The sequence below is a fragment of the Hemicordylus capensis genome, chromosome 1 (assembly GCF_027244095.1).
Source record: "Hemicordylus capensis ecotype Gifberg chromosome 1, rHemCap1.1.pri, whole genome shotgun sequence".
Taxonomy (NCBI): domain Eukaryota; kingdom Metazoa; phylum Chordata; class Lepidosauria; order Squamata; family Cordylidae; genus Hemicordylus; species Hemicordylus capensis.
Window position 1 is genome coordinate 86,902,909 of NC_069657.1, and position 14,510 is coordinate 86,917,418.

The following is a 14,510-nucleotide window of genomic DNA, read 5'->3' on the forward strand; positions in this document are numbered from 1 at the left end:
TTCGAGCACATTTCAGCAGCAGGGCCTGAGAGCTTTACAAAAGAGGAGACCAAGTCCTTACAATACCATGCTGACCACACAAATGGCACCCATGCATGTGCAGATGCCGTGTGTGTGCTCACACCGTGAGGGGCTTCTTGGGATGCGTGCTGCCCCAGCAGAAAGCTACATGGGGTGGTGGAGAGCAGGACCTGCTCTCCTCTTTCTTAAGCTCCCAGGCCCCGGTCCCGAAATGTGCTCAAACCACAGTTCAAACTGTGGTCTGTGCACATCTTTAACTGTTGGGGCTGGCTTGGATCTCAAGGTGCTCTTATGAGAACAGTTCTTATTTTTGTGGATCTTCCTTTTCTGTGCCACATACCATCCTATTCCAGAGGGCCTCTCAATCCCTGACATAGATCCCCCACAACAACATGAAGGCCCACCCCCAGGGAAACCAGGCCCTGTCAGTGGTTTTTCTAATTGGGCAGGCAACCTTTACTTTATAGAAAGTTCTAACAGTCTTGCTGTACCATAAAAAGGCTCAAAAGCCTCTTATGCTTACTCTTCCCAGCCAGCCAATGAGAACAAATGAGAAGAAATAGAAAAGGGCTGAAGAACACCATGGAGAGGGTGAGCGAACAAAATGCTTGTCACTTTGAGGAGCAGCAAAAATGAACCAAGCAAGTGAAAACTGAGGCTGTTGCCACCACAAATGTTAGTCAAGGGGAGGGGAAGAAATGTCTCCTGCACCAAAAGCTTTAGATGGATCTGCTGTTTGGCCTGTGTATGTATGGATTCTGTCTGTGGTATGGTACAGGAAAAAAATCAGTGTACTCTATGGAAGGAAAATTATGGATGTCTTCTGCTACGTTACTCTGTCAAAGCTCTTCGTAAACTATTCCCGGAATATTTAGCCACTTCCCTCTTAATGAACATGAGGGTTCAATTAATATATCTGTTATAAAGACACATTTCACTCACCTTGATAAACTGAAGTGTTTTTTTTATTAATAATCATTTTACATTACAAGTATAATGTATGACAAAATGAAAGTTTTTGTGTACATACTATGATATATCAACATAGCTCTATTCGTATCCAGTGTCCTAGGCCCTTTCACACAGGTACTATAAAGCATAGTCTGCAAAGTAATAACATTTTAAACGTCAGAAAAAAAGTGTGATATTAACATTTTAATACATATGTAATAATAGACTTCTAGATTGCTTATCCCCCTCCCCTCATTTGTGTGTGTGCATCATTGAACTAACAGTTTGAAACTGAGCTTGAAATGGGAAGGGGGAGAAGCAAACATGAGGGGGGTATCTTCTCTCCCTTTGATTCTTGTAAAGTGAGTCTGTGGGGATGCCTGAATAGAAGAAACCCAACTTCTCCTGTGGTATTTATATAATTACAGTTTGTGTGATGTGCCTCCCCAGCATGGGCTGGGGAGATTTCTATACATGAGGTGCAGTGCTTGAGGGGATTTCTGTACAGAGTGAGGGTGCTTTGTTGGCAGCATGCAGGCTGGAGAGCCGACCCAGTAGCCACAAGAGGGTAACTTTCCATGAGTTTCAGTCCTGAGGAGTATGTTTTCTAGGTAGCTGTTCTCGTATTCTACAGTCCAGCAGCTTGCGGGGTTTCAGGTAGGCCAGGTTTGTAACTGAGGTGGGTTTCCAGAGTTGTGTGGTGGCAAAGCCCAGACAAATAACAAACGATAACAAACTCACCAGAGGGGTGCGGCACAAGCTTGCGGCACTGTGCAACACCAGTGCATGTAGATAGATAGCTCTGTGGTTGAGGAAAAAGTAACGATTACTACATTTCCCTCACCAGCCCCCCAAAAACATTTTTTAAAAACTTGCATAAGGCATTACATAGTGATTGGATAACTGGAAGTTCAAATCTAACATTTCCCCCACTTCACGGGATGAAACAACTGAACCAGTGAAAATTGCTAGCACTGAATTAAAAGAGTCTTGCTATCCTAGGTACCTGCCTTACAGATTTAAGCAAACAGAAAATAATTCCCAACTGCATAATTTGAATGGCTTTCTCCAAATCAGAGCATGTGTGTAGTGAAAGGGAGAAGGGAAAGAAGCTGTCCAGCTCAAAGACTTTGACATATATTTCACAAAGGATGATAAATGAAAATTGCAGCTTGGGTCTGCAACGAATGCACAAATCTGCCATTCATATTACAAAGAGTATAATCACATTACAAGTTATTTCGCTGGAGTGGTTCAGTCATAATGCCGCAAATCAACACTTCTGAAATCAATGCAGCTTTCAGATCTGTCTTACTATTGTCCATCCTGAAAGCCATTTTGACAGTCAACCTGTTTGCTCAGTTCACAATTAAAAAGTAGCTGCTCTTTGAAATGTAACCAGACAGGATGAGAAACATAGCTGAGGAACAGCAAGACAAATGCATGGATAGGGAAAGCCACTGGCATGGCTCCCCAACTAAATCCATCCACCTATTTACCATTGTACCCATAGCTCTATTCTTATGCTCTGCTCCATCTTCCATTCTCTCCCTTTTTTGACCTTGCTCTGACTTGTGTTCCACATACAATCCTAATGCAATCTTACACCTAATTGCTTGGGAATGAATGCCACTGAAATCAATGGGGCTTTCCCACACACAAATGATGCCTGGATTTCACTCCTAAGTTTATCACACCATTTTGTTTTGTCAGCCATCAAATAATACCAGCTGGGGGCGGGGCAGGGGATGCAAGCTATATTCAATATACTGGGATTTGGATTCATTAAAATCAATACACTCAGAGGTGGGAAAGTGCATATGTGGATAAGATGTATATCAGCCAAAGTGAGTATCTATAGTATAATCAACACCAATGGGGAAGTGTTTACTTGTCATTGCTGACAAGAAGGTCCCAACACAGGCTTCATCTGGCATCTTGTCTTCCATGCCAATAGAAGAATTCTTCCTCACAGCAAAATCTTTTTCACTTCATCGCTTTATACATGTAGGCAGACCTTAGGGCAAGGCTACCTGCTATCGTTATAGCCTTTCTAAAACACTGAGGACTTTAGTCTTCAGTGCAGTATGCCTCTCAACAAAGCCATCCTTTGCACCACAACAGTCGGTTATTTCTAAATGTCTTGTATATATCTATCTATTGGAAACATAGAAATATATAAATATATAGTACTTTATTTATATAGTGATACATAGGCATGTGAATTAGTTCATTACATGGTGTGTTTGTATATGCATTGGTACTTGGCTTATCATATATAGGCTATGATCATGCCCTAGTCAAAGGTCGACAGCTCTGTCCCACTGATTTCAAAGAGGAAATTAAGCACGGGCTCAGCTCTTTGCTACTGAAATCAATGTGACCTAAAAGTGTTTGGCTTTGGTTGGATCAGGCCCAGTGAATGCAATCCAGAGATATACCATTGAAAACAATGGGATTTTCAGGGCACAAGTCCTTTCTTGGATTGTACCTTACATGCATGTGCACTGAGCACATACAGCAGGTTTCATGCATATGCATTTTACATGTCTCCAAGGGAGGTGGGAATTGCATAGATATTACTGGAGTGACTGAAAAGCAGAGTACAGGTATGTACTGTTCAAGAAACCTTTATTTTATTTTAAGACAGGAGTCTCTAAAGGGATGTTATTTTTTTGTAGATGTCAGCCCCAGTTTAACCTGAAAGACTCCCTAGTAGCTGTGTTTGTGCTGCGGGACCAAGATGTTTGAGAGTCCATTCCAGCAAAAGTGCAAGCAACAGGCACAAGCAACACACGCACACACAAAAACCCCATTTTAATGCAAAAAAGTGTGCCAGAACCAGCCCTCTGTAAGAGCATGTACTTGCAATGTCTACACTCGTTCTCACTGTGCTTTTGCTAATGTAGGAAGAACTTTGGTATCCTGTTCCATTACCATCATCCCTGTTCCATTTGGCTTGATGACCACAGGAATATGTGCTTAGTATGCTTCTGCCAAACAGAAGCATACATCTGTAAGAAGAGCCTGAGTTAAAAAGGTAGGTGGGAAATCTAACCCCATTTGAGTCAGGACTCTGAAAGTAAGAAGTGCACAGTTTAATCCATCAGATGCTATAAAGGAAATATTTGATTACAAACCATCACCTTTTTGTCCTTCAAACATTTTTGTATTCTAAGAGATCACACATTCATAACAATAAACTATTGAAAGAACAGAACAGGATGCCTGATCCCATTTGGTTTCCCAAGAGGTATATTTTGAGCTGACATCTTTTATCCCCTCCTCATTCCATGAGAAACCAGTATAAAGTGTTTCAAATAGAGACTTTCCGATATACACCAAATAGCTCTTCCCTTGTGCTTTTTTGCCCACAAACGGCTATCAGCTGACGCCCTCTAGTGTCTTATTTTCACAGCATTCAGCCTTTCTTTAGTTCGCCTGATTGAGACTGTGATCAGACAGCTCAAGTGTAACAAGTGAGCTTAGACAAGTATCAGTTGAATACAATTGCTCAAAACCCTCCTAGGGATACAGAGTGGCAATAAAAAGCTGTTTTACCCTCCAATACACATTTTTAATGTAGTCCTCATCCTGCAGTTATTATATACCTGGCTACGGACATTCAACAAGGGCTACAGATGAGATCAGATTGGATCACACACCATGTCTTTATGTTATCATTACCACTAAAACATTTAGCAAACAGATTTTTATTCACAGCATGCCAAAAATTAGTACCATTTGCATAGTGTAACAGGTTGACTTGTTGGCAACTGGCCAGAACTACTACTAACTACTGCACAACTGAATCCTAGGTTTGACTTATGACTTCACTGAAGTGGAACTGATCTCAGAGGAGCCAGGATTTTATTCTAGGCATCTCTGTCCTTTAACTAAAATAAGCAACTCCATCACAAAAGGGATGTGTGTGTGTGTGTGATGAAACATGTTACACCACTCAAGTGTAATGATAATGGCATATTTTGCTGGTGAATTTGGAAGAAGTTTTAGAGATGGAACACGGCATACATTTCCATCAGACTGAGAACTTGGATTCTGAATAGATCATATTTGATAACAAAAAGACAAGAAGTTTTGCCACTTTGGAGCACAGCTGTGGAAACCCATCATATTTTAAATAGAAAGACAGTTTTTGTAGTATCATAGCTAAGGCTGCAAATGTAACTTGACTCCTAGAGATCATCAGTCGCGTTTGACCAAGTTGGATTAACTATTTACATGAACTGATAACCTGAAATCTTCCAAATGCAAAAAAACCCAACCCCTTGATCCAGTAAAATGTACGCACTTTGAAGCTCCATTGATTTTAATACAAATGAGTTAAGTGCATGCTTTCGTCCCCTACTAAAACCAAGTGGACTTAAAAAAAACGATTACTTTTGGTTGGATTGAACGTACCCTGATTTTTAAACACATGCTTGGATTGTTCTGAACGTCCTAAAACTAGAAGAGGAAGCTTTCATGGAAGCTTATGCCATGTACCTTTTCTACACTTAGCATTCTGATTGTTACAAATTTTTCATTTTATTGTCCATTTACATACAGAACACTACAGCCCATCAAGACTTGGGCATAAATGGAGCACAGGAAGAGGTGTCATGACTTTTCTTGCTTAGCAAAAGTTCATAACAACTATGGAAGGGGAATAGTCCATTAAACGAAAAGCATCTTGCTCTTCTGACAGAGGGCTGAGGTCAACTTTGTATGCTACCAAAATCTTCCTTGTTCAAACTGATAATGAAAAAGTATGAAAGATAACATGGAAAACAGATTAACTAGTCCTAGCAATTTGTTGACACTTGGGAGGGCATGTTGCAGTGACATTCTACTGTACATTAAATCATACAGACATTTTTGTTCAATTTCTGTTTCTTAATGCAAATCATGGTTTGGATTCACTCTAGAGACACTACCTAGTCTACTCACTCTGCTGTAACACTATAGAAAGGAATGAGTGCTGCAAAGCACAAACCATCAACTACATCCTGCAAATTATCTTTATCAATGCATGCCACTATTTGGATCCAGGTGCTCTATTGATTTTAACTCCTTCAAAAACAGCCAGTGAAAATCCCAGAGGTGGCTGGGATATTCCATGGCCCATAAATGTGACCAAAAACCACTGGCAGTAAAGAATGGAAGAAAGTATTCATCTATATTTTTTGGTTGTGTAAACAAACTATTCTGTCTATTGCTAGCGAGGAGTAACAGCTATTCTGGAACTAAGAACACTGGTGGACAAATGTCAGGGTATGTTAATATTGATGGTGTAATTACTGGCAAAAATTGTCAAAGCTATATGGACTTAATATTGGTGAAAGAATCTTCATCTGCCCATCATTCTCACCTTCACCCCAAGGTCAAAGGCATATATACAGATAGAGATAGATAGATCGAGAGAGAGAGAGCCCACACAATTTTTTGAATCCCAGTATAAACATTACTTGTGAGGTTAAAAGAGAGAGAGACTACTGGAAAGCAAACAAGCCACCGATCTCTGTGCTTCTTTTTCAGCCAGGGGTGGGGTGGAGTGAGAAGGCAGTGCACGAACCTTGGCAGTGGAAATGACCGAAGGTATATTTGCACCAGTTCTTTCCGCAAAAGGAGTTGATGTAGCCTGCACTTCATCCCGTTTCCTATCCCTGATTGTCCCTGATTAATCCTTCACTTTCGTCTGTCCTCACACACGAAAATCAGCATCGCATTATGTAGCAATTTTTGCACAATTATATTGGACAATTTTTAATGATATCCTACCTACCTCCATCTGTTTTCCTTTACCTCAATACCTCTTTTCTTTTTAAAAAGAATAATTATACTAATATTATGCATTTGTTATAAACAACTAATGAATTTTTTTCTTCTTGTTGTCTTTTTATCTGCAGATGGAGAGGAATATCTTGGACAACTCCAGTTACTTTACAATACCAAGGACAGACAGCAAAAAGCCTTGCCTTCATCCCCACTTTTCTTTGGACATCACAACAAAGATACTGTCTAAAAAATAAGCCTAGAGTCCTGACAGTAAGAAGCACATCTGCATGAGAAAAATGCTAGGATTATTTCTGGGACAATGAGGGACGAACTGAAATCGGGGGGTGGGGGATGCAGCAGGGGACCCCGGTGCAGATATACCTTAAGAGAAAAACTGCTTTAATAGCATGCTACATTACCATTGAAAACATACTGTTTTAAAATAAAATAATATATTTATATAAATGAAAAGCTATAATCTAGCAGCAACGGTTCCAGAGATACCTTAGCACCAAGACCAATGGGAAGGGGTAGGAAAAAGAGGGGTGGGGAGAGGGTGGGGGATAAGGAAAGGTTCAGTGTAACTGACATCATTGCTATATATCAAAAACAATGCAGACTGGCATGAGGTTAGTCCCTCTGGAAACATGCCATCCTAGTAGTAGTTCTGGGCAAAAGAGTTCCTTCTTATTCCTGTGATTATCCAATACAGTCATGATGCAGCCCTATATCATATTAGCAGTGCATGGCACAAACACTAGTGGAGATTTTGTGCTTGTTTTGGCTTATTTAACCTGACCTGTTTGGGTTAAAAAAAAGGATCTCCACAAATGTGTTTATAGTTTCAACTGCAAATCCCAATTTTCATACTTCTGTCAGACTCTGCACCCTTCAAAAGGAACAGTTCACAGAAATAAGCACAACATTCCATTTTCTTTTGCCACACAATGGAATTTTAAAATCTTAGTCAAAGGAGGATATGTGAACTTCTCAAAGAACATTGTCATGTGATAACAGCCAAAGATGGAGCTTGCATTGATATCCCCTGCCACAGAAATATAGCAGGCATTTCTTTCACTTATTAAAAAACCAAACAAACAGAAGACACAACCCATTTATGATTATAAAGACAGAGTATAAATAACATAAAATTAACATACATATATTTTAAGCCCTGGAGTCTCCACCCTATTATGGGACTTGACTCATTGGCTATCTAGCTTCCACAGCAGCCCGGGTTTTCAGTAAAGTTTAATTTTTTTCCTTATCCCCTATGATATAAAAATATAAATGCAAAAAAACCCAACAAAACCCCTCCCCAACTTCTGCATTATGCTATTTTAATCTGCACATGCTATCATATTGTCAGATACATGACTTGTTAGTAGAACTTTCACAGGAGTAGCAGAATCATTTGCCTTATATGCAAAATGCCCATTGGTGTGTAAGACCGAGAAAGGGCCATCACGGGTTAATTGACAGAAACAAAGAAGTTTACCAGATATCAGAAGGTGTGTAAGAATCCATTCTAACCTAGATGAAACTGGGGAGTTGGAAAAGAATTCCAAGATGTACACACAGGGCTCAGAAAAACCTGGTGATCATTAGTAAGGAGCTGAAATGGCTCAACACTTGACAAACGAAGGGAAAATGGCAGAGGGAGAAAACAGATACATAAATGAAAGCAAAGTGAGAAGTAGGATGACGACAGCCTGCCATGTCTAGCTTATACATTGATTCAGTTTGAAAATGCAGACTATGGCCCCAGCACATGTTTCTGAAGAATGAAATGTTGCCACCTACACTGCAGCTGCCACGGTTGAAGATGTCAGTAAATGTTAAGTGTGGTCTCATTCTTAAAAATTCCTCCTAGCTTCCATCAGATAATTTTCAGTGTGGGGTTTACATATAATATAATATATCAAAGCTTAGAGTATTGATTTAAAAAAAATTCAACAGCTTTCTAAATGAGAGGCATTCCTTGCTAAATATCAGGGTAAAATTCTGATCCGTGGTCCATGCTCTGTAGCACTGGTTTCTGATCCAGAGAGGACATCCTGCTTAGCATTTCTGCAGACAGTGCATAACTATTGCTAGATTTCTCCTCAAACCAACTATCTAGTGCCCTCTTGGCTTCAAAGTTGGCAATAGGTGGTCCATTAACAGCAATTGTCAAAAGATCACTGAGCTGTTCCAGAGTGAGCCGAGAACGATTGTTTTTGCGCACCCTCTGAAGAGCATTGCGCCCCTTTTCACAGCAGGCTGTGGAGGTGGGAAGGACTTTGAGGATCTGGATTATTTTATTTAAAAGAGGAAATCGCTGCCTGTATTTACAAATGTGACTGATTAAATCTTTAAAACCATTTTTGGTATAATAATCCACCTTGAGTTCTCGCCATTCCATGAGCAAACTCCCTCTGGTGTCCATGCCCTCCCTGCTGACTTCTGTGGAAAAGGACGGAACAGCTTCCAGATGCTCAAAGATTTGCACCATGTCTTCCCTGCCATAGCTCATGAGCTCCTCTGCGCTTCTTGGCCAAGCTGCAAGGTCAAACACCTGGCATGCTTTCACAAACGCTCGGCTGCGGGGCTCAAACCTTTGAGCTAGAATCACCTGGGTCTTCTGGCATATTTTTTCTCGAATTGACTGGAATTTGGCTTCAGCCACCCGTAGGTTTTTCACAGCAACACCATTAAAGCTTTCACGGAAGTTCTCCTCAAATTCCTGTAGATATTCGCCAGGAGAATCTGCCAGCCTGCTGATCTCTTGGATGGCCTCCTCTATTTTGTCATCAACTTGCGACACAAGGAGATATTCACCTTGGAAGACAAAGGCAAGGCGTGAAAGTACAGCAATGACGTCCAGCAAAAAATATATCAGCTTAATTGACTGGTAATCCATAAGGAACTGCAGGAGAGCCAAGGCGATGGCAGATGCATCTGCCCTTTGGGTTTGGCCACTGACATCTTTGAGATGGGCCACCACTTCCAGATAATCCTTGATCAGAGCGTTGAGAACATTTTGCTCTCCAATGATCCATTTCACTGCTCTAATATCTCCCAGGAATTCAGTCTCCTCACAGAGAGTAGCAGCGGTGACCCTAAGCTCACACATCAGCCTGGGGGAGTAACGATAAAAGCTGAGCAGTTGCTTCAGGTTGTTCTCTAACTCTTCCAGGCATGGAAGCTCTTTCCCACTAATTGCATCCAATATTTCCAAGTGTGGCTTGTGTACCATAAGGGGTAAGCAGAGCAACCAAGGCAGAGTCTTTCTGATTGTCATGTACATGTTGGCTCTAAGGCTGGCAGTAATGTTAGCACCATCTACTCCCAAACCAACACTTGGCTTTTCATCCTGCAGCCTTATTCCCAGGGAGGAAAAAGCCCTATCTAATGCCTGGACATAACTATCTGTTGTGGAAAAGCCCAACTCTTGGAGAGAGAGGAATTCAGTGGCTGGAGGCCCATCACTGCTGATGTACTGTACATAAACTGCAACTGTGTCAGCAAGCAAGTCATCGCTCTGCCCATCCAAAATGATGCTGAGGAAAGGAGATTGCCTGACCCGTTCAACTAGATCCTCTCTAAGAGCTCGAGCGATATGATGAATTAAGATTTGACAGTCTCCCTCATTCATATACTGATCCACCACTTTGAGTTCACACTTTCTCAGTAGTTCTGCAAGAGGCCTAAAGTCACAATAGGGCCGGCCTTCCATAGCTAAATGGTAGGCCGTGTTGAAGAGCAAAGTCATGTTTCGGCACATCTCTTCTGTCTTCTCTGGGTGCATCCTGAGCCTGTAAAGCTGCAGGCACTTCTTGTGGAGGTTGCTCTGGCTATGAAGTTTTATAGTGTGTATCTTAAATTGCTTAGAGCCAATGATGAAGGCGGAAGTCCGAGAGGATTGCACTGTATACTGCCGGCAGACATGGCACCACATTTCATTCAGTGTAGGGGAGTACCGCAGAAACCAAAATTTCTTCAGCCACTCTTGCTTGAAGCGCCGAATCCTCCTGGTGACAGCAGACATCTTGGAGGGCTCATCTGTGGCTATCATCATGTCATTTGAGACTGATTCATCTGCTGAATCCACCTCTTGGTCATCATCCTCCATGATGGTGGGAACGGACATGATGCCTTCTGAAGCTGCAAAAATATTAGAGAGTTTAAGACAGAGTTCTCAGAAATAACATAAACAGCCAGAAAAACCAACTATCCCACAACCCACACATGGCAGCACACATACTTGGTGTGCAGCAAAACTGAACACACATCACTAAAGTAAAATTTGGTTTATTAACATGTTGAGATCCCTTCATTTTCAAATAATAAATTTCTAATAGACAGAGTTAATTTGGGCAACAAACCCCAGTTATTGATTATGTTCACATTCACAAAAGAATTAATGAGAGAGCATGATCTGAAAGGAAGTTAAAGAGCTTTTTAAAAAAAAGAAACACACACACTTGCATTAAGTCTACGGAGTAAGAAGCAAAGTCCTTCAGAGGTGAGGAAAAGGGAAAGGATACATTACATACTTCAAACATGCCATGAAGCTGCGTATTTCACACTCCACGCTGAAAACCAATCGTACTCTCTGGATAGAACTTAAAACAACATGCTATTCTTTCTTCTGTAAAGGGAATGCATCAAGAATACAGCAAACAAATTCGCTGCAATGGAATTATTTTTTTTATTGAAAGTGCATGAATTACAGTAAAAAGAAAAACGGTGTTTCATTATTACAGACACAATCCCAAGACCATTTGCTCAGAAGTCTAGGTTCCTGCTTCATAAAACCCAACCATGAAGCCTCACTCAGTAAGATGCTTTTCAGAACACAAGGCTGGAACAAGTTTAGACCTGAATGGTACTAAGAACTCTCCTTACACAGTGTTTGAGGAACACTTTTGTTGTGCATGACTTACCTGTGGGGTATGAAAACGCTTGGTATTCAGGTACCTGAGGAGGTAATAAAGGTGGCTCAGCTAACTTGCCAGATCTTAGCATGTTTAGTTCAGCCTGCAACTCACGAATCTTCTTCTTCAACCGTATGCAGTTAGGACACAAAGAAGTTGTTGGTATCTCTAGGGCATCATCTTGAGTTGATGCCAAAGAGAGATCAGTGGGGCTATTCACTTTAAATGACAAGGGTTCTTCACTTTCATCTTCCAGCAGGCCAATTTCTTTGGACATGGTGAAAGAGGAGCCATGGGGGATCTTCCACTCACCCTCATTTCTGCCTCTGCTGTGGTTTGGAGAGCTGTGCAGAATATCAGTTCCACAACTTTCTGAGACATCTTGAACTTGGAATCTGGCAGACTTTCTAGTGGAAGGAGTAGCATTTTTTGTTAACTTATGCTCTTCCATCTTTGTTGACTCTAGAGAAGCTTCTAGGACATCTTTGAAAATCAGATCTATTTTCTTTTTCTTGGTTTGGGGTTGAGATATCCCTTCTTCAAAGCTCCGCTTGTATGGGCTCTTCCCTTGCTTTGATGTCGTGAGCTCGAGGGGATAGTTCATATCCTCTTGATTTTCCATATTTCTGCCTGACCTTTCCCTTAGTAATTTTTTATCTCCTAGAAAGAAAAATCAGGAATTGGGATTATCACTGGGAACTGTGCAACATTCCTCAGTCAAAAGCTAAAACAAAAAAGAACAAACTTCTATATTTTCAGATATTGTATTAAGGAAAGGTAAGCCTTTGAAACAAAGGATCAGGAGCCCTGATATTTGAGAGTTTAAAAAACAAAAACAAAAAACCAATACCTAGGTGGCCATACAGAAGTAGGCCTCAGACACATTTAAGAGAAAACAAATATAGGCAGCTGGCTTAATATCACAGGTAGCCAACCTGTGTTGGAATGAGACTATAATGCTGAGTCTGTGGGTTTTTTGAGTGATAGCTTTGACTTGGTAAAAGGTATCAAGTAAATAACACATGAAGTTTGAGAGGAAGAGAGTTCCATGTAAAACAAAAAAACTTGAAGGCGCTTTCCATTCCTTTCCAGAGACATGAGAGCAAAAGGGAATTACCATCTCATTTCCCACAATGCTTATAACCAAGCTGAGCTGGAACCTGGAGAATGACAAAGGCTGGAGCTACAGCTGGCTCCAACAGGTTTCTAAATGTATGGCCACTATCCAGACTTCACCAAAAAGCAGGGATATTATGCATATTGCAATTATTTAGAACAAAGGGAAGAGCCAGATATCCTTACCTGGAAATTCAAAAGATGAGGAGTTTGGTTCAGTCTCCATCTTTCTTCTATCTTGTAAATAACTCCAAGCATCAAGACACATGGTTGCTTCCCAAACAAGGTGTTGCTTTATACCGATATATATATTTCATTTACAAATATGCACTGTATTTATGCTTCCATAACACCTATAGGTTAAGTGTGGCGTTCCAAACACTGGCACCACAATTGTAACAGTGTTATCTGCCTGCCATGCTATGAGAGCAATGCTGTTCTGGGATTTGTGACACTGCACTGGTAAAGCTGCACAACCCCATATAAGCATCAGCACAGCATAGTTTGGAAATGGGATAGGAATGGAGAAAATATGCAAGAATTAGGGTATGACCAGAGCAGACGCAGCAGACTTTTCAATTATAGCTTATTCTTGTATGACTTGATACATTAGCTCACACTTTTGTATTCTGTGATTCCATGCAAGTGTGTAATTTTGTATTAGGTTTAGAATTCCATCCTGAAAATCTTAGCTTTCATGTATTATATATTTTGAAGAATTTGTTTGTATGTATGTGCAAAATAAAGTCATACATCCCGATGACCTACAGGTATCAAATTTTGCATACACAATCCTGCCACTGAAATTAGCTGAATGCACCACTTTTTACACCAGAATATGCTTTGTGAAAATTTAAATAATTTTTGTATAGTTGGGTTTTTTTGCATGGAATTCTTAAGATAACTTCCAGTTTACCTACAGGTATCAACTTTTGCATACAGAATCCTGGCACTTAAATTTTTAAAAATTTAAAAAATAATCTTAAAAATATTTTTTTAAAAAAATATTCCCCATATTTTGGTGTAAAAAGTAGTGTATTTAGCTAATATTTTTTTAAAAAATTATTTTTAAAGAAGAAATTCTTAAAATAATCATCAGGTTTTACTTGTTATTGTTCTCAACAGATTTTTAACATTCAATAATTCCAAAATGTCATGCCTAAGAAAAGCAGAAGATCTTTCTCAGATTCAGATTTACTATGATTTAAATGTACCATTTATGGTCTTTATGCAATAAAATGAATATTGTTTGAAGCTGAAAGCCTACAATTTCAAGCTGTTCTTTTACCTCCTTTTTGCAATAAAAAATTCTATTACATCTTCTTTATATTTCTCTAAGGCATACCTGTCGCTAATCCCATGCATGGCTGCTCTTGTGAGAGTTCACAAGCAGCTGCCCGGATAAGGATGGGGATGGGGGAGAAATGGTGGTGGTGGCCAGCTGGCCAGCAGGCAAACAAAACAGTGGCGAATGGTGGCGGCCAGCAGGGTGTGAGAGGAGAAAGCTGTGGTGTGTGAACTAGAGGCACAGATGCTCTGCACCCGGCCCAGCTAGTATATTTAACTTCTTGAACTTCTTTATATGCGTAATCTATGCAAAATGCCTTTGCCCGGTCAAAGACAGGCCTCACCTACTGGTTTTAAATAAAGATTAAGCTTCTAGCCACCATGGGCACAAAAAAAGATTTGGAGGTGTATAGCACTGCTTGAGGAAGTGACAGAAGC

At 40.4% G+C, this 14,510-nt stretch overlaps 1 protein-coding gene across 8 annotated transcripts in view; it reads right to left on the minus strand.

The window, feature by feature from the left end:
- Window positions 1-968: 968 nt before the first annotated feature.
- PRDM11 (PR/SET domain 11) overlaps window positions 969-14,510 on the minus strand; it is a 66,761-nt gene continuing 53,219 nt past the window's right edge. For 6 of the 8 annotated variants that reach the window (XM_053257474.1, XM_053257506.1, XM_053257485.1 and 3 more), the window contains 2 exons: window positions 11,679-12,329; window positions 969-10,896 (listed from right to left, as the gene is read on the minus strand). In XM_053257474.1, the coding sequence (XP_053113449.1) occupies window positions 8,735-10,896; window positions 11,679-12,329 (2,813 nt within the window). In that variant the 3' untranslated portion in view covers window positions 969-8,734. The remainder of the gene's footprint in view (window positions 10,897-11,678; window positions 12,330-14,510) is intronic. The other 2 variants (XM_053257514.1, XM_053257518.1) reach the window with 2 other exon arrangements.